At 44.8% G+C, this 19,809-nt stretch overlaps 1 protein-coding gene across 3 annotated transcripts; it reads left to right on the top strand.

The window, feature by feature from the left end:
• The first annotated feature begins 1,385 nt into the window (after positions 1-1,385).
• Positions 1,386-19,560, top strand: snphb (syntaphilin b). 3 transcript variants are annotated; one of them, XM_028992773.1, is made up of 6 exons: positions 1,387-1,759; positions 10,052-10,201; positions 14,171-14,287; positions 14,862-14,969; positions 15,427-15,576; positions 15,654-19,560. In XM_028992773.1, the coding sequence occupies exons 2-6, from the start codon at positions 10,158-10,160 to the stop codon at positions 16,996-16,998; spliced, it is 1,764 nt and encodes a 587-aa protein (XP_028848606.1). In that variant the 5' UTR covers positions 1,387-1,759; positions 10,052-10,157; the 3' UTR covers positions 16,999-19,560. The 3 variants fall into 3 exon arrangements, with proteins under 3 accessions (XP_028848607.1, XP_028848606.1, XP_028848605.1); XM_028992774.1 differs by lacking the exon at positions 14,171-14,287 and having other exon boundaries at positions 1,386-1,759; XM_028992772.1 differs by lacking the exons at positions 1,387-1,759; positions 10,052-10,201; positions 14,171-14,287 and having other exon boundaries at positions 14,556-14,969.
• Positions 19,561-19,809: the final 249 nt, after the last annotated feature.

Raw genomic sequence — 19,809 nt, forward strand, 5'->3', positions numbered from 1 at the left:
TGGAAGCAGTGTGTGGCACCAGAGGCACCTTGCCGATTGATTACGGGTCCCCTTCCTCCCGAGGCCACCACTCCTCACCAGGTGAGGACAGTCCCTATGGGGTATTTTCACTGCTAATGTTCTGTAGTACATGAGTCAGTCTCTGCCTAGGGTTTTGAGGTGGATTTAGGCTGATTGTTCATGATATCATGAACATAAATTATCTTTAAAGATCAAAAGATCTGTCTATAAACCTCAGTCTTTCTCTGAACTGAAAGACCTTAAGCAGAGAGGAGAAGAGAGAAAATGACAAACGTGATAGAGACCCAGACACATTTTTAGAGGTGGTAGTAGCCTAGTGGTTAACACACCCACCTATAAACCGGTCACCAGTTCAAACCCCACGGGGGCCGTAAAATGTAATAAACACCTATCATAACGGGGTCACACCAGACACTGCGTAGGAGCCTACTTCTGACAAAAGATGTTCAAGAAGTTTCTTCCCGAACCACTGCAAGAAGTGAAAACAGGGTCGTCGTGAAATATAGATGTTTTATAATTATTAATCTAGTACTAGACCAGTATATTGATTCATTTGGTGGGTAAAATAGACTAATTTTACACCTCCTGTAAAACACTGCAAAAAAAGCTTCAAAGCTTTCACCAAATTTAATGTTACCTATAATTTGTACCTCGGCAGTGATGGTGCACTGCAAAAGACAAAAACTGCGTGCAGAAAGGGTCAAAGTGTGAGGGTGTCAACTGCAGGTACTGTCAAAGCTGACTGAGGCATGCTGTATGGGATTTGGGGCTAAATGAGAAATAGTTTGGACACACCTTCTCATTCAATGTGTTTTCTTTATTTTCATGACCATTTACATTGGTAGATTCTCACTGAAGGCATCAAAACTATGAATGAACACACGTGGAGTTATGTACTTAACAAAAAAAGGTGAAATAACTGAAAACATGTTTTATATTCTAGTTTCTTTACTATGATTACTGCTTTGCACACTCTTGGCATTCTCTCGATGAGCTTCAAGATGTCGTCACCTGAAATGGTTCTCCAACAGTCTTGAAGGAGTTCCCAGAGGTGTTTAGCACTTTTTGGCCCCTTTGCCTTCACTCTGCGGTCCAGCTCACCCCAAACCATCTCGACTGGGTTCAGGTCCGGTGACTGTGGAGGCCAGGTCTCCACTTTTTGTTAAGTACATAACTCCACATGTGTTCATTCATAGTTTTGATGCCTTCAGTGAGAATCTACCAATGTAAATTGTCATGCAAATAACGACAACACATTGAATGAGAAGGTGTGTCCAAACTTTTGGCCTGTAGTATACCTTCAACACAGGAGTCTGCAGACCAGGACCAGACGTCCCAGAAGCACTATGGAGAGCACTGGCTCCTGTTTGGCTCCTGTTTGCTGCACGTCTGGGGTTTTAAAACGTTGCATTGTGTTGCGTGAGAGGCAGATTGAACCATCTGCATTGTACGTGGTGACGCCCTGTTCTAGGTTATAAAGGGGACAGCCGGCGCCCGGGGAACCCCTGCGTGAGACAGCAGATTTGCTTCTGACCGGAATACCATCTCGCCGCCTTGTTCTCGGGGAACCTGGGGAAGCGTCACGATCCTTCCTCCCGTGACGCGTGTCTCTTTAAGGAGGATTCGCGTCGGCTGAGCTCTGTCCCTCTCCCCGCACTCGCCGCCCTGGCGGAGTCCGCGGCGGGGACGACCTCCATCGCTCCAAATGCCCGGCTTGTAGGACACGCCAAGGACTAAGGCGAGTGACGACGACGATGATGATGATGATGATGATGATGAGTAGAATGCTTTCCTTTCATCCGTGTGGATGCACGTGAAATATTCGATCGTGCGCGTGCACGGCAGGTCGTGGTCGCGGGTTCTGGTGCAGGCGTCGTGCGTGTCCGTGTCCAGTTTCGTGACAACTCTTCAGCAGCGGTAGGAAAGTCGTCTTCCCTGAACCCGACCCAGAGCCTTGGCCGCAAAACCAAAAAGTTCATCTTGTATTTCCACAAAATAAAAAAAAAAACAGCTAATGCGTGGTTTCTGTAATATGATTATTCTATTATAAAATGCGATGCAGCTCTACTCTAGCTGTGATACTGGTAATAAATAATGGAACATAATGTGCACATCATATTCTCTACGAAGGGTATTGGTGTGCGGTATTATTTGCACAGCGGCAGTTATATATGGTGACATCAGATTAGCATCGGACCAGTTTAACATCGCTTTTTCATACGTGTGCACACTGACTGCCACGTTTCCTGTGGCGCTTCAATTCTGCTGGTGGAAGGACACGTCTCCATGGCGACATCCATCATCTTCCCAGCGTGTTGTTTGGCACTAGCCTGCACTTGGCTGATCTTCACGTTTCGCGGCCCACGTTGTGTTTTCTCCCATTACTCCTGCCGAGCTCCATCCGCATAATTAGTATAGGGATTTTAAAAGGAAGAACTAGGACATCTGGTTGTGCCTGAAGGTCACGTCAAGATTCTTCTCGCCGCGTGCACGGATTAAGATGGGGGGGTTTTGCACGCTTCGTTGTGACATAACCCCCACGGTACAAGATTGCTGCATCTGCTGATCCCTGCAGAACACTATAAGGGGAGGCATGGATGCTCATAGATTTTTCTGCCCCCGTATTTTTGGCCTCCAAACCTTTCAGTTTAATTGAATTAAATGCAGGGCACGGCTCTTTTATCTCGCATAATCTGTCATGATCACTGTCACGTCCCACCTTCACACCGGTAACATACACGGTAAGTAATTGATCCTTCCTCTGATAGTTGCTGAGCTAGTGGACCTGTGAGTAAGGTTTAATCAGACTGGAACTGCAATATCTACTTTTGTTCACATACCAGAGCTCACTTTAAATTTGGATGCGATCTGGTCCTGCTGACATAATGCACGACTTTCATTGATGAGTCCCGTATTTAACTCCGCTGTTGGTTTTTATGGCAACATTTGGTATTTCCAGCAGACTGTTTACACTCTTAGGACAAAATAAGTCAGGAATTTTTTTATTCTGTTTATTTCGGATCATTTGGTGTTAAGTTCTTGCCACGTGACTGCAATGATCTTGGCTTGCTGTGGAAATGTGGCATTAAACACGTGGCAGCGATGTTTCGCATTTAAAAAAATGGATTTGGGTCTTCAAAGCAGCATTCCCTTCTGGCTTTCATGTCCTTGTCACATGACCACGAATTAGGCACAACAACTTAATTTCTCGGCTATGCCTCTGGTCAGTGTACGTGTGGCCACATGGCCACTGAGGTGAAGTGCCATATTGGCAGACACTGTCCTGCAGTGAGGAGTGGTTTTTATCTGGGGGGGTGGGGGGTGTTCAGTGTCACTGATGTTTAACAGCCACTGATCTGTATTGTATGTCAGCGTGATTTTAAATCATTTCACCTTTTGCCTCTTGAGGTGCTTCCTCTGCTTTGAGGAAGGGTTTACCCACAATCCCCGGTCTCGGGATGTCTGGTATTGTGTCGTGACATCACTGAAACAGTGTTGTGCAGGATGATGCAGCAGATTTAACCGCAGAAGGTCACAATCGGTATGTCAGGGTCCCTGTTCCAGTCCGCAGTTTCACATGGTCTCCCTGATTTCCTGATTGTGTGCAAGTGTTTGTACATGTACCTAAGTAAGCCTAGTGTGCCGTATCCCGGGCCGGTCATCGGCCTTTCTCCTTCTGCTTGTGTTTCACGTTCTGTGCGTGTCTGGCCATCGTGCCTTGTCCTTTTATTATATCCCCTTTTTGTTATTCGTGCAATTGTCCACCTTTATCTGCCCTACCTTTCCATCGTGACACTATAGCTTTAATGCTTTGAATACAAATTTTGCAGTCTTATATGTATTTGTTTTATATGTATATCCCTTATATGTGCTGCGGTCTTGCTGTTAATCCCGTATAGAACAAGCAATGGTGTTGCAGTGATCTGCAGCTCCCCTGAGCTGAAGGATGAGGACGAACCCCCCCCCTGTTTTTTCCCCTGACGATACAGGTGCAGGGAGGCGTCCTTCCATTGCATCAGAATACCACGAGTTTTGCAGAGATCCCTGAACTCTCAACACTACTTACACGCAGATGCTATTGCTGTGACTGTTCATTCTGAACAAAAAGCACATTAACAGTAGCATTAACGTTAGCGTTAGCTGTGGATGAATGACTGCACAGGCTGTGAAGGTGTTGCCCTCCCAGGAGGGTGTGACTCATCCGTCTGGAGCCGAGAGGGGAGAGCAGGGGATCTGGGACTGGAATGTGGTGCATCCAGAATTCACACTTTCCAAACCGAGAGCCGGGAGAGAAGTTAGATTGTATTCCTGAGCCTGTGGTGGGAGCCGATGACCACTGGGGCAGTGGTGGCCTAGCGGCTAAGGAAGTGGCCCCGTAATCAGAAGGTTGCCGGTTCGAATCCCGATCCGCCAAGGTGCCACTGAGGTGTCACTGAGCAAAGCACCGTCCCCACACACTGTTCCCAGGGCACCTGTCATGGCTGCCCACTGCTCACTCTGGGTGATGGGTTAAATGCAGAGGACAAATTTCACTGTGTGCATCGTGTGCTGTGCTGCTGTGTATCACATGTGACAATCACTTCACTTTACTTTATTTATGTCCAACACAGTGTCATAGATAGCAAGCTCAGAGAGATGCAACCACCGAAGAAGCTTTTTCACAGAACACAGAAATTTTTTTGTTGTTCTTTATATGATTCATTTATTGTCACTCGTAACATGTGACACATGAAGTGGAATGACATTTGGTTAAGCCGTAGGTATTAAAGTAGAAGAAAAATAACTAAACCTAGCAATAAAAAATTATATAGTAGCCTAGTGGTTAACACACTCACCTATGAACCAGAAGACCCAGGTTCAAACCCCATTTACTACCATTGTGTCCCTGAGCAAGACACTTAACCCTAAGTTGCTCCAGGGGGTGACTGTCCCTGTAAATGTATATAGTTTGAAAACAGAGCGCCACATTATGTCCCATCAGTTTCAGAATAATATAGACACCAGCAAGAAACAGATAACTAGCAAGACCCCCTTACACTCATTACACTGTAATGCATGGATTAATGCATGGAAGACTGCTGGGCACGATGGCATCCCTGGATGTGGGCTCAGGGAAAGTGCTGGACAGCTGGCTGGGGGCTGTCCCTATCCGAAACAATTGTACTTCAAAACTGCCTGAGGCAACACTACCTCCTTTACCAAAATCCTAAGAGTAAAGAGCACCTGGCTTCAGGAGAAAAACAGACGGCATGCACACCCACATTTACATTATCAGAACTGCCCACAGAAATCCATAGAAAGCGATGTGTGCGAAAAGCAAACATGTATTTATTTTGTTTAGTCATAGTTTTATATTTTCTATAGTTAATGTCTATAGCCATTTAATGCATTCTCTAATACTGAATCAATGGTCTGTTAACTTCTATATCCTGAAGCTTTTCAGGTATTATTCAGGTTAGAGGCTGCATTTTGATGCCTTGAATTTGTGACATGTAGTGACAATAAAGTTCAAACTGATCTAATGATCCTTTTTTTATCTGTTTATTGCTGAAATCTGAAGGCTTTATCTCCCCTATATCCGTTATAGTGGATTTATAATACAGTGGATTTATAAAGTTAAATATATTACAAATTATATATTGCAAAGTGCCACAGAGCCATCTTTTATTTAGAATTGCGCAAATGTCTTATCATATTTACATTTGCAGCATTTATCAGATGCCCTTATCCAGAGTGAATTACACTCAGTAGTTACAGGGACAGTCCCCCCCGGAGCAACTTAGGGTTAAGTGTCTTGCTCAGGGACAAGTGGGGTTTGAACCTGGGTCTTCTGGTTCATAGGCGAGTGTGTTACCCCCTAGGCTACTACCACCCTAATTATCATATGTGATCATTTAAAAAATGGTCTGCATGAGTTAAGGAGATGAATAAATAATGAATGTGATCTGACAGCTCTAAATGCGGCTTGTTTTGCTCTGGTTTAGTGCACTAAATATGATCTGTCTGGGACTTTGTGCTGGAGGACACAGTGGTTGGTAACTGTGTGTGTGTGTGTGTGTGTGTGTGTGTGTGTGTGTGTGTGTGTGTGTGTGTGTGTGTGTGTGTGTGTGATGACTCACTGTCTCTGAAAAACTGTGAGTCGTGAGTAAGGGGGGGGTCCCAGTGAGGTGTTGCGCAGAACGCACATGCACAAACGGAAGCAATTTACACATACACACATAACAAGATCAATTAGTAAAGTGTATTCCAGTGTTCAATATTTGACCTTTCCCACCAATTCAACTACATTTAACCTCTTTCCCTTATTCTCCTTTCCTCCTTTTCATCCCTCCATCCACCCATTCACCCCTATGCATTTTACAGAGCCACTATGGTCACACTTTCAGCCTTCCAAATTCCACATATTTGACATATTCACCTAATTTGACCAATTAAACAACGTCCAACCTTTTTCCCCTCAGCCCCCTATCCTCCACTTCTCCTTTTCATCTCTTCATCCTCCCATTCACTCCCATGCATTTTACATAGCAACAGTTTTCACCACATCTTGTTAGCATTTTGATGTTAGCGTGCTAGTATTAGAATTAACTAACTTAACAGTGATTCCACAGTTCGCCTTCATACTTTCATTCTTTAACTGTTTTCCGAGCCAAGGTCAAAGTTTTTTTTAATATGTGTGTGTGTGTGTGCGTGTGTGTGTGTGTGTTTCTTTGTTTTTAAAGATTGGTGAAGGTGACCTCTTTCAGAACAGAACAGCAGCACTGTTTCCGGGTGATGCTGAGCATCCGCAGTCACTCTGCCGCAGAGATCAGCAGCACGGTGTGTGTGTTTGTGTGTGTGTGTGTGTGTGTGTGTGCCTGTGTGCACATAACCACGCAGATGTGTGAGTATGGGTGTGTATGTTTTATGAAGACTGCCTGCAGTGTGCACATGTGTGGGGGTGAGTCCTCTGTAAATACTGTTTGTGTCAGATGTTTTTGAGTCTTATGTAAATGATGGAGAGGAGGTTCATTCCCCTCCCCCACCCTGGTTCAGATCTCTCTCCCTCTGTCCCTCCCATCTTGTCCTCCTCTCCTCATCTCCCTGCTTCTCATTTCATTTGATCTTTTAAAGTGCTTTGTTTGAGTACACAACTGTGACGTCATGACGTGTGTGTGTGTGTGTGTGTGTGTGTGTGTGTGTGTGTGTGTGTGTGTGTGAGAGAGAGTTTACTTGTATCCCTGCTTGGTTATGTAAGAGGACTTGGTTAATCCCATCTTGTGATGCAGAAATAGACCCCCAGGGGGGACAAAGGTGAGTTCTGAACGGTCCAATAGGAGTCTGTATTGTCCCCTGCAGTTAGGTTGCTTAGAGACAGCCTCTGAAACGTTATAATGACTTGGCTAAATTCCGGACCTCAGGTGTTGGCCCCTCCTTACCTGATTTTGGGACTTTTGCTTTCCTTCCTGCAGCAGGACAATAGGTGACTTCCCCTCCCTCACTGTTTATCCGCTCGGTGCTGAATAATGAACCATCTCATCTTTCATTTCCCTTTTATCCACTAGCTATGTGTATTTGTATGTGAAAAGCACACCTGTGCTTGCATGTCGGATAAAAAATATATACACGTGGTCTTGAAAGCAAGACCACATATTTATTTCTATTATTTAGAGGGTGAGGCATAAATTTAAAGATGATGCACCATTTTGTTAATCACTTCATCTTCTGTTCAATTGGCAATGAAAGACACATTAGATTCCACTGAATTTAATTTTATAGAATAGCATAGCATCATGGCTTAATTCATGACTTAATTCATGGGATAGTTACATGAGTTAATTGGTGACTGTAGTAAGGTGGCCTATAGGAAGTGATGAGAAAATATCATTTGAATCGATTTTTTCTTCATTCACTTTGTGGAACTTTAGACTCTGTCCCTGTTACTCTTTATATTCTGTTGAGTACAACGCATTGATTTTCATTGCTAATCGTGGTGTGAATGGCTCTGTTATCACTCTGAGAGATGGTGATAAACTGTGTGTGTGTGTGTGTGTGTGTGTGTGTGTGTGTGTGTGTGTGTGTGTGACTGGCATCACAGAGCTCCCCCACACAAGGGTACAACATCTGGGTGAACAACGAGCCAGGAGCCAGGCCCGCGAAACTCTCTGTTCCTGAGCCTGCGACGGGCACTGCCGGAGTGCCCAGGCCACCTCCATTCCTGAGCCGGCAACGGGCGCTGCCAAGAGTGCCCAGGCCCGCCTCCGTTCCTGCGACGGGCGCTGCTGGAGTGCCGAGGCCCGCCTCCGTTCCTGAGCTGGCGACGGGCGCTGCCAAGAGTGCCCCGGCTCCCTTACGTTCCTGAGCCAGGGAGACGGGCGCTACCAGAGTGGCCCGTCCTGCCTCCTGTGACTTTCGTTGGGCACCCGGTTGTTGTGCTTTTGTGGGTGGGGTCTGTGATGCCAGTTGCGTCTCATTTGTACCCCATGGCACGACACACACTTACTCATTCACAGGTTCACACTGTACAACAAAACTAAAGTAAAAACAAGCAATGCAATACATGCAGTAAACAAACCAGTTCTGAATGAATTGCCATCCTGAGCCCTTGTTGGCTGAGGATTTTGTGAGTGGTTTGTCCCTGGACCAGCATGGGGGTGTTAGTGTCATCACATCACATGAGCGATTGTGAAAAGCTGAGATGATCAAGTTAACAGTAAGACTGACGCTACGGCCAGACAGCAGAGGAATTACAGATCTGTGTGAAATAAGGACAGGCACTGAGGGCTGGCGCTTGTCATTTTTGGTTGCCTTTAGGGGCAGAGGGTGGCAGTTCCATTCCGCATCCACAGAACTTTGTCAATCTGAATCTTCACGTGCCCCCGGGACCGCGTCTCGGATATAAGACAGCAGAAATGCCACCGCGTTGCTCGGTCACTGTTTCCCGATCCGTTTTTACCTGTTCCTGTCTCCATCCTGTTCTCCTTCATTTCTCTGTGTACACCCGGTAACGCGAGCATCCACAAGTTGGTTCTTAAACTGGTGAAGACTCACCCGCCTGTGTCGCATTACTCCGTGCTGGGCTTTCCGTCCTCACCAACACGCGCTCTCTCGCCTCTGTCCCATTCCTCCACGACACTAAGGCACTCTCACAAGGTGGACTGTTTAAGTGAATGGTGTGTGCACCCTGAAGTGGGGTGGGCTCTGGCACCGACAACCCTGATATGAATTAAGATGTAGTGAAGGAGAATGCAAATAGAGTTTAGAAGACACAATGAAGATTCATTGTTAATGAACGAATTCATGTTTTGAAGCATGAAGTGTGACCCATGTAAGATGTGTGTGTAGGTGTCTACCCTTTCATCAGAGGGAAACTCTGCCCGTTATAGATCAGGCTTCAGAACCGGTTTGGTCGGAGCTGCAGAGGATCCTGCATCTCAGTCCTGTCCCAAAAACCACTCCTGCCAAGCAAGTCAGCATGGTTCTAGCATTAAACACGGCAATGAGTTATTATTTTCTGGACAGTTTCATTCTGAGATTAAATGCATTGGTCCCCATCACTTAGTCCTGACTGTGCCAAAATGTATTTTATACGTCTCTCTGAATTAGTTCATTGTGAGGCACTGTTTCCTTCTAACACAGGGGCTGCGGTCAGCTGTATTCTTTGAATATTGCCTGATCATGTCAGTTTATCGCCACATCTAATGTCTTGATTATAAATAATCAAGACATCAATCAAGAAATAGATTATAAATTTGACAAGAGCCATGAAAAACATTAAATCCTGCCTTGAAATTATGTGGGTCCATCACTTATTGATGGTGCCTCCAGCAGAAATTGTTTAAATGTTATAAACATATTGCACATTGTATTAATGTATACACATCTTATAGAATTTATGTAAGTCGCTCTGGATAGCAGCATCTGCCAAATGCTGTAAATGTATAAATGTATCATGCACATTGTGATCAGCTTATGTAAAACGCACTGGTTTAAATGTTTTGAGAGTCTCTGTGCTGCTCTGCCAACTGAACATTTTGTCTTTTTCTTCCAGGCCGGCTGCCGATGAGATGTGCTGAGCGAGGGACATAGTGGGACAAAAAGAGAGAGGAGGACAGTCAGCTTAAATAGGACGGGCACTGCAGCAGTGGTCCAGCTTCATGTCCGCCCCTGCTAATAGGAGCTCTTCGGGAGGGTCATGCAGGTAAGAGTCAGTCATCTTCTCTTTACCTCTTTACCCACCGCACACACAGTCCCTTCCTGTCTTTCTTGCATTTCCTTTTTTCTTGTTTTCCTCGAAGAAGTCTCAAAGGCGAATGGTGAGCCGTTCCTGTGTGACATGCCGCTGAAGCTGGCTAATGCCTTCCTCTCGTTTTCCTGCAGTCACGACTGTGTCAGCTCTTTAGCTCTGTACGTTTCTGTCTTTTCTGCTCTCTGATGGATTTCACCCAAATCACAAGGCTGGAATAATTTAGAAAGATGGCGCCAGAACTGCTGCTGCAGAATCCAAAACATGGTTTGTCATCAGGGTGGACTTGAGAGCAAGTCCTTAAACTTAGATGCTGTTGGCTAAGGTGCTCTGGCTCTCTGGCTTCTAGAGGTTGCTAAAAGAGATGTAGAATTTAAAAGGTCCTGCCATGTTTTTGTTTCAGTAAGTAGCTCGACCTCCTGGCTGAAGAACTGAGCTACCGAACGATCGTGGCTTGTTGGAACAAAATACTGGTGAGGACTTGTACTCTCTGCAGCTAAACGCTCCCCTTCTGAAATCTTCCTTTCTTCACTATGGACTTCCAGGTTCTAAAGTCAGTACATGCGCGCTTGTCAGTGCCGAGTCTTCCAAAAAACAGCCTCAGAAGCAGATGGATATTTAAATCAGTAAGGCTCACCTTGGTGGATTCACTGCCCAACATCTTACCAAGTCTTCCTGGTGATTTTCTGCATGCTCCTCAGATCCTAGCTACAGCCGACAACCATGATGGTTTATTTCCATTATGATATCTCCAATTAGCAACACTCTTTGTCTGTGGAGGCTTATAACCAAGGGACAGCACTCAAGCCTCATAACAATTTGAGACGTGAAATGGGAGACTCAATACGTACTTCATGGAGTTTCATGAATGTCCGCTGTGTAAATAGGAATGAAGAGCAGTTTTAGGGGGTTGCAAATGTGTGTGAGTATTCAACCTCAAATCCCATAAATATGTGATGTTCTTGAATGGCACCAGTAGTTGTACAGTAGGAGGCTGATCAGTTTTACCTAGTATCCTATAACTTGGTGTGCTGATGGGTTGACATTTGGATGAGACTTTGCATCTAGAACCAGGTTGTTCTTTGAGACTGTTGCTTAGTTGGGACCTGGTTACCAAATAATAATGCACATGGCAGAATGGAGGCACAAAGGCTGCAAAGGACCCAACCAAAGCATTTTATAAAAACAACTTGCCTCCTGATGTATGGTCAAGTATGTTCTGTGGTCACTTTTGGTCACATTTGTTTCTGGCAGAGCTCAGGATGCCCCTCTCATTCTCTCCTCAGACTTGATCTGTTGAGGCCTATGCAGCCACAAACGCTGCCGTCCCCAACCGCTCCCCCTGCGTGAGACACACCTCTCTTATAATACCATAGGGCATGATGTTTCTGTGTCAAACCTACTGAACAGCCACTACATGTGTACCTCATGAAAATGTTGCCTTTGGAAGATACGAAGAAGGGTTATAAAGTTCTACAATCTTCCAGAAAGTGTGTCTCAGTTGTTTCCCCTTTTTGCTGTTTATATAGCTTCAAAGGCCTCCTGACAGATTCACAGAGATGTGTTGACCATGGCAGACGCTGCATGGTATTACAAATGGCACATATTCAAAAAGTGTTGTAGGTTTGACACAGAAGCAGCTTTTACAGTCACACCCTGCTTATGAAGCCTCCGAACAACACATCACCAAGCTTCAGCCATGGCTGCAGCCACTGAGCTAAGAATCATGAGGAAAAGTTTGGCCTCATACCAGACTAAAAGGTTCAGACCACATATTTGAAGTCGTGCACAGCTCAGCTATGCTGAAAGCTGGGGTTGGGAAATGGTGATGACCTTTGACACCTCGTCAGTAGAATTAAAGGGAGTGCTGCACTCCATACCTTAGCAGATTTGGTTAAATATGAAAGGCTTTGGAAATGAAAATCACTGTATGGATGGCCATATGTTCTTTCTCATGATTTTTTCTTGAGATCACAACTTTACTTTTGCTGTTGACAACTGAGTCAGGAAATTCCTACTAGTGCATCTGAAATGTATCTGGCCTTGATATAATCAATGGTAGATGTGTTCCCAAGAAGATTGAAACCAGTAGTTTTAACACAATGTATTATTTTAAGCATGTGCACATTAATCCTAATGTGCCTTTTCCCCCCGAGCACATCGGTTATATCCACTGTAAAAAAGATACCAAGCAAAAAATAAGTCATGCTCTGAACAAAGCTGAACAGAGTTAATACATAAAAACCTATCTGCTGCAGCTGAGGAACTGTTAAAGGATATCTACATTTCTTAAGCCATTTTCACCAAAGACTTCAAATCCAGAAAACCTTTTAGTGAGGTGCACAGTATTTTCTTTATTTCCACATCTACCAAAATCGCTGTCTTGATAGACCGTTGCCTCACCAGATTCTTAATCATTCACTCTACACAGTGAATGGCATATCAAACTGCCACCACCACCTAGTGCTCACCTCACTGATGACAGGCCAATGGCCACCCGGTTTTGTTCCCTCCTTCCAGGCATGTTTCTCCTCACATTATCCCACATTATGTCGCGCTGTCTTAAACTGCTTCAGGCTTAATCTCTTATTTGCTTGCATCTTTCTCTCTTCTCGGTCACTGCCTTTTAGTGAAGAATAGCCTTCACATCTCCGCTGTGTGAAGGGTCTTTTATGGTTTCCTACCTTGTTAATAAAGTAGTAAAATATTACAGAAAATGTGCTTTCCTGTATTTAAAATGCTGTGTCAGTACTTTTAACTTTCCAAAACCCAGCATCTAGTTTATGTCACATTCTACGTTTAATCTAGAGTGAGTGGAGATATTACAGGATTAAGCATCATTCCTTTAGTGGTGCTTCATTTAATCTGGCAGGTATTTGTGTGCTTTTATAATTTTTCATTTTGCTGTGGATTTATGCCTCTTGTAGTGTGTGTGTGTGTGTGTGTGTGTGTGTGTGTGTGTGTGTGTGTGTATGTGTGTTTGCCCTCAAGGAATAAAGGTAGCCAAAAAGGGTTTTTGAGACAATTTGAATAAACCTTCAGTAAAAAGGAACATAATCTGGGACATTTCATTGCATGTGGCTCTGGAGAGGTTGTAGCAGGTTAATCACTAAAGCTGCTTTTTGTCATCGCACCGTACAGACAAAATATACATTATAACAAACATATATTATTATGAGCCATCTTCAAAGGGGATACATTTTATGTTGTGTACATTTATTTTCTCACTTATTTTCGGTAGTATCCCCTAATTTTATTATATTGCCGTGCATCAGTTCAGGTGAACAATGTGTAGGAAGCAGACCACGCCTGGGTCAAATCTGTTCCAAATTATGGCAGAAAAGCACATTTTCGTGCTTAGGACCATACTGCCTTTCTAGCCTCAAATCTCTGGGGCAAGCGTAAAAAGGTAGAATAGGATCAGCTTTCAAATTCCCGTTGGTCGGTGCAATTATTATGGTAACCGATTAATTGTCTGTACACAAAAAAAACAAAACAGACTTTAGTAACTTGCCCATCTGCCGAAAGGTTTCTGACAAGATGTTGCACAAACATTCATTTCAGAAGTTATTTCAGAAGTAACCTACTTTACATTTACATTTACGGCATTTATCAGACGCCCTTATCCAGAGCGACTTACAATCAGTAGTTACAGTGACAGTCCCCCCCTGGAGCAACTTAGGGTTAAGTGTCTTGCTCAGGGACACAATGGTAGTAAGTGGGATTTGAACCCGGGTCTTCTGGTTCATAGGCGAGTGTGTTACCCACTAGGCTACTACCACCCTACTACCACTTTGTAATACAGACAAGGCTGGTTTATCTTTATTGCTTTGTAGGGTACAAAAAGATGCTTTCATAAAATGTTTTCCCCAAGAACATAACATTGGTCCTTCACACTGTAACACTTTGTTGTTTCTTGGTCAGTTTTGACTATTGCAGGTTTATAGGGCTTGACTACATTCCAATGGAGGCAGGCCTTATGGTCTCAATGCGGCAGAGCCGAGGATTTCTGACACAGAAGTCGCCGGAGCGCAACTGTCGGTCAGGACCCCGTCAATTCAATTGCCGTCCTCTGTCTCCCTCCGAGTCACCCAGCTTTAGCAGGGATTCAGTCCATCCACCAGTGGCTGAGACAAAGTGACAATGCGGCTGTTGAGACGTAAATAGATTATGGATTAAATCTCTGGTGGATGGAATGAATTGCTGTTTATTGGACAATTGTGTCAGTTAGAACATGACATCTCAACTTTTTTTTCTTTTCATTTGTTGATTTGTTTCTTCTTTTTTTTTTTTGCAGATATTTATCTGCATCACCTACAGTGACATACAACTGTTGATCGTTCATTCAGTTCTGTCTTGCTTGGGTTCTTATATGTTTTTGACATGCAGGTTTTGCTTTGTTGTGATGGAGGTTCTAGTGCCTTCTTAACATACCCAGCATGTTTGTTGGATTTTATGCCATGTTTCGCTTCATTGTACTGTGGTTTTGTCCGAAGAGGTTTTGTCTCTGTGTTTTGTTACCAAATTGGAGGCAATCTGGAGGACACTTTAAGGTTTGGCCCTGTGTGATTAATAACGATTACTGGAATGATATCCCCGTGGTTGTGTGTCGCAGACGGCCTCCTGCCCCAGCGAGCAACAGGGATCCCTATGGCAACGCTTCCCTCAGCAGCAGCAGCAATTCAGGGTCATGCAAGGGGAGTGACTGTAGCCCCACGTCGAGGTACCTGCCACACAACACGAGTTTACACTCGTATTTACATTTCCACTTCAAATTTTACACGTTAACGCCTTCTCTGCAATACAGACCTGAATTTGCGTGAGACTCTTCTGTCAAACTCAAACAGACTCAACGTCCCTCATCACACAGTACAGCCATGTATGCATGAAACACAACTTATTATCCATATTTTTACCCAGGTACTTATAATTCACCAAATACAGGTTATACACTGGTCCATAATAGGTCTGTATATTTGTATACAAATATGAAATTAAATGGGATTTGGATGCAACAGGAGTCATTCTTCTGGGATTCTTTTAAAAAATTATCTTATGGGAGAGTGATCAGAAAGGAGTGAAACCTCCCCATGTCACCCTGTACTGCACATGCAAGTACATGCGACACGTGTCTCGTACTGCCACTGCAACTGTCCTCAGCGTGCATTCTGTTGTCGTAGGCGGCATGCGAAGTACACCTCCTGCACCGACAACCATGGCATCCGACCTCCGCCCCCGGAGCAGTACCTCACCCCTCTGCAGCAGAAGGAGGTGTGCATCAGACACCTGCGTGCAAGACTCAAAGAGACCGTTGAACAGCTGCAGGACAGGTGGGACACTCTTACATCACATGCAGGACTCACGTTATGCTTTTTAAATTTGATTACGATGCTTCCCTTCCCATCAGGGACACTGAGATTGATGATCTGAGGACGCAACTGTCACGGATGCAGGAGGACTGGATTGAGGAGGAATGCCACCGCGTGGAGGCGCATCTGGCGTTGAAGGAGGCCCGCCAAGAGATTCATCAGCTGAAGAAAGCGGTGGACGTGGTGAGCTCCAGCCTTGGCGAAGCCGACACTGGTGTGCAGAAATGCTTCCAGGACATCAACCTGCAGAACCACAAGCTGGAGACTCTTCTGCAGAGCATGGAGCTTGCCCAGACCGGAGCCCTGGGGGAAGCAGGGGGCGGAGCAGGGGCGGGGTTGACCATGGTGGGGGCAGAGCTGGAGGTGAGCAACGGGCTGTCGGGGTCCTGCGAAGGCTCGCCGGCCCGTTCGCTCACCCGCAGCTCCACCTACACCAAGCTGAGCGACCAGACTCTGGCAGAGCGCAACGGGAACCCGGGCGACTACCCCTGCCTGTCAGGGGAAGGGACTCAGGACAGCGGCTTTGTCTGCTGCGGTGAGAGCGTGGCCAGCCGGGCCGACCTGCTGCTGGAGGAGACGGCCTCACTGCTCAGTTCCTACTCCCACTTCCCCCACTCCGCCACCTACGAACGGCTGTGCGGCGGGGACCATTCCAGCCACCCCTGCCTGTCCCACCACCATCTGTACCTACATCACCTCCGGGAGCAGGCCATCCAGACGGACCTCTTCCCCGCCTCGGCGCCCGTGCAGGGCTCGGATGGCTATGCGGCAGACCTGGACACCATAGCCGAGCGCAGTTTCCGCTCGCAAGCCTGCAGTCCAACCTCGACCTGGCTTTCAGACGAAGGCGATGACCTGGACTCCGTCACCACGGCATCCGCCACCACGGCCACTGTCACCGTCACTGCGGTCGAGCCAGCCTCAGTGCCTCAGCCTTGTTCCCTCAGTCCTGTCTCCACGTCTTGTGCGGTGACTCTCTCATCAGCTGCGGAGAAGAGCCCACCCCCCCCCACGACCCCCCAGACCGGAGCTGCCCACTCACCGCAGGAACTGGCCGTGGGAGCCGGGGTGACTGTAATTGAGGTGGACGAGGACAGTGAGAAGGTTGATGAGGAGAGTGAAAGCGGCGACCAAGCCATGGCGCCGGTGAGGAGATACTGGAGCAGGCACTTCCTGATTGACCTGCTGGCTGTGGCGGTCCCGGTGGTGCCCACGCTGGCCTGGCTTTGCCGTGGTCCTTGCCGCCAGGGCCAGCCGTTTTACCACATCGGCTCCCTCCTCCGCGGCTGCTGTACAGTGGCCCTGCACTCGCTACGCCGCGGCGGCGGTATTCGACACTATCCGGCGGGGGGCGGGGGGCCGGGGGCAACCATGCAAATTTGAAATTCAGCGCCTCCACCGCACCTCCGCTGCTTAGTGAAGAATTGGGAGCGACGGCCATTTATTACTGACCTGAGGTCAGCTGTGCTAGCCTAGGTAGTGAGTGCTTGGTTGTAGTGGGTTCAGAGCCTCCTCATACCACGGCTGAGCTCTGCAAAGTGAGAGAGAGAATGAGGAGCGCTCTATATCGCCACCTGGCTCTTCTACACCCAGGCACATCTGAGCAGGAGTTCCAAACGATTGTGGGCTCTCAGTACCGTACGGAGATAAATGTACCGTCAGTTAACCCTCCGGCTGACTTGGCCTACGAGCGTCTGTGTGTGTTCATCTGCGCGAGTGTTGTGTTGTCGTACCGTACCGAAAATCCAAATCACCTGGTTGATTGAGGGCAATCATCGCTGTCGCTGTAGTTAGTGCGGTGTTCGTGTTACACGTGAAAGGCCACGCTCGCCATGTAGTAGCCATTTCTCCCACGTTTTACTCATAGCCAGGCACTTCATGAACGGTCAGTAAAGTGTGACCGCATTTATAGCCTTGTGTATAGTAATAAGACGGCAATTCTGTTTCAAGTATTTATTTTTGCTCTGTTGGTTTTGATCTTGTTATTTTTCTTCACAATTGATCCAATTCATAAGAATTGAATTGCAAATTGTGCAGTGTGATTGGTGTGTTTTGTGAATGTATCCAAAAACTACATGGTTGAATGTGTTCAAATATGTGTGAATGTGATATCACTCTGGTCATTTCAAATATTCTCTCACATTGTATGTGTAACAAAATTAAAAATACAGAATGGATATTTTATGTTTTTATTGCACTGTTATTCACTTTAGGAGGTTGGCAATTACTTGAAACTCAAGAGTGTATACCCAAAGTCAGGAGCATCCAAATATATTTACATCTCCATGGGCGCTATTTTGGCAATCTGACGCATGTTGGAAGGCGTGTCCAAGTTCATTTGTTTTCACATACATGCCAATTCAAAGCAGAAAAAAATTGTCCTTAAAAATTGTCCTTAATTAGTCAGATGGGCATTTTTAGTATATAAATGAATATACCACTCACACTGGCATGTCACTGGGCTGAGATTACTGCCAGTTACAGCCTGTTTTAAAAAGTACCGGTATACCCAATGTCAAATGTGCACAGAATCATTTGCCGAGGATGCAGGTGCATGGTGAGAAAGGGACCTATGCACATACAGTAACTTGGTGGGGTTTAAAAATGGGCCTATGCACCTTTTAAATAGAGCCATAAATCATTATCACATCATTAAGATTTATTGTGTATCCCATTGAACACCTGAAACAAAATACTATTTGCCTATTTAATATAATTCATTAATATAGCTGCAGTATTTGAAAACAGAATATGCTTAACTTAGATCTTGAAACTGGGTTTTATTTTATTCATTTTCCTTCATGAAACTTTCTGCTGCCTTTGCTACTGTTAATGTTTGTGGCCTTTTGTTCTGTGTGTATGTGTGTGCTTCACAGATAGTGTAAGTAGGCTTTTTTTTCTGGAACCGCATTTCTCATCACTGATTGACAATCCAGAAATTAAATCTTATATATGACAGGCCCACATATAAACATATAAATCAAAGATGAGTGTTTGACTGACTTTTTTTTCCTTTTTTAATCAAGTCCTTGTATTCTCAACAGTCCTTGTATCGAAGGGCCAGCCTACAATATAACAACTTTTCATTTTTTGGTTTTTGAGATTAATTTTGCCCTGAAGTATCCTAATCAAGTAATAGGTCAAGAAATTAATGCTCAATCCATCTCATATACATAACTGTATATACTAATATTTCCAATACAATTCAAATATCTCTTGGTGAGAGATTATATAATGCTGTGAATGAATTACATTATCGGTCATACTACAAGTCTTACATATCTTACATAAATACTTTTGTGTAAACAAAGGGTCCATTCTGTATTCCTCTTTTCTTTTGAACCCTGTGCACCCTCAGGAATATGTTCTTGTATTTTAAGTCTATTGAATGAACTCATTTTTCCGTCTTCTTTATCAAAGATATTTCAGGACCAACAAAAAAAAAACAGACAAAATTTGGACTTCAACCAACCAGTTGAGGCTGCAGGAGTGAACTGGTTGGCTGAAACAAAATGTCCATCTCTGATGATCTTTCATCAATAGCAACCTGTTGAATGTATATTTATTTTGGGATGACAATCTTTTAGGCCTAGCTTCACAATATCAATCCAGTTCTGTACTTTATGTGGTTTTTACATTTTCCTGAAGGTCTGAACTCATTAGATGAAGCCTGGTAGAAATTATTCCAAGGTTGTGTACTTGTGTGTGCGTTTAAATGATCAAACAATTGCTGATTTTATGTGTGAAGAATGTCATTGAATGTCACATATGCCTCACTGGAGGATGAAGTAGCCATTGATTATGATCATATGAATAAAGAAAAATCAAATGTAAGCAAAATATTTTAACGGCAATATTATTGTGAACAGATGTCACTGTCCATAAAGGGTTCATTATCACTCTGTATAAACCACAGGTCTCTATATTAAAACAGCATGGACAATACAACAGTGTTTGTCATAATTGCCATTTCAGTCAAAGAAGGGAATTAACCTTTTTAGCTACGGTTGTTTGAAACTACATAATGAATTATACAATAACTGTCTAAATGTGTATATCATGAAAGGCTCATATTCTCACCTAGTACCACATACTTGAAAGTATTTAAAAATAATGAGTCTCTAACTTGTTCTGATGAGCCCTGGTTACACCATCACTATGGTCCATAAATTTACATCAAAATTTGATGCTTAT

This window comes from Denticeps clupeoides, chromosome 10, assembly GCF_900700375.1.
Source record: "Denticeps clupeoides chromosome 10, fDenClu1.1, whole genome shotgun sequence".
Classification (NCBI taxonomy): Eukaryota; Metazoa; Chordata; class Actinopteri; order Clupeiformes; family Denticipitidae; genus Denticeps; species Denticeps clupeoides.

Coding starts and splice junctions, on each gene's coding strand:
- snphb (XM_028992772.1), top strand. CDS start 14,686: ATGTTTGTTGGATTTTATGCCATGTTTCGCTTCATTGTACTGTGGTTT. Junction 14,970..15,426: donor GACTGTAGCCCCACGTCGAG/GTACCTGCCACA, acceptor CTGTTGTCGTAG/GCGGCATGCGAAGTACACCT. Junction 15,577..15,653: donor GTTGAACAGCTGCAGGACAG/GTGGGACACTCT, acceptor CCTTCCCATCAG/GGACACTGAGATTGATGATC.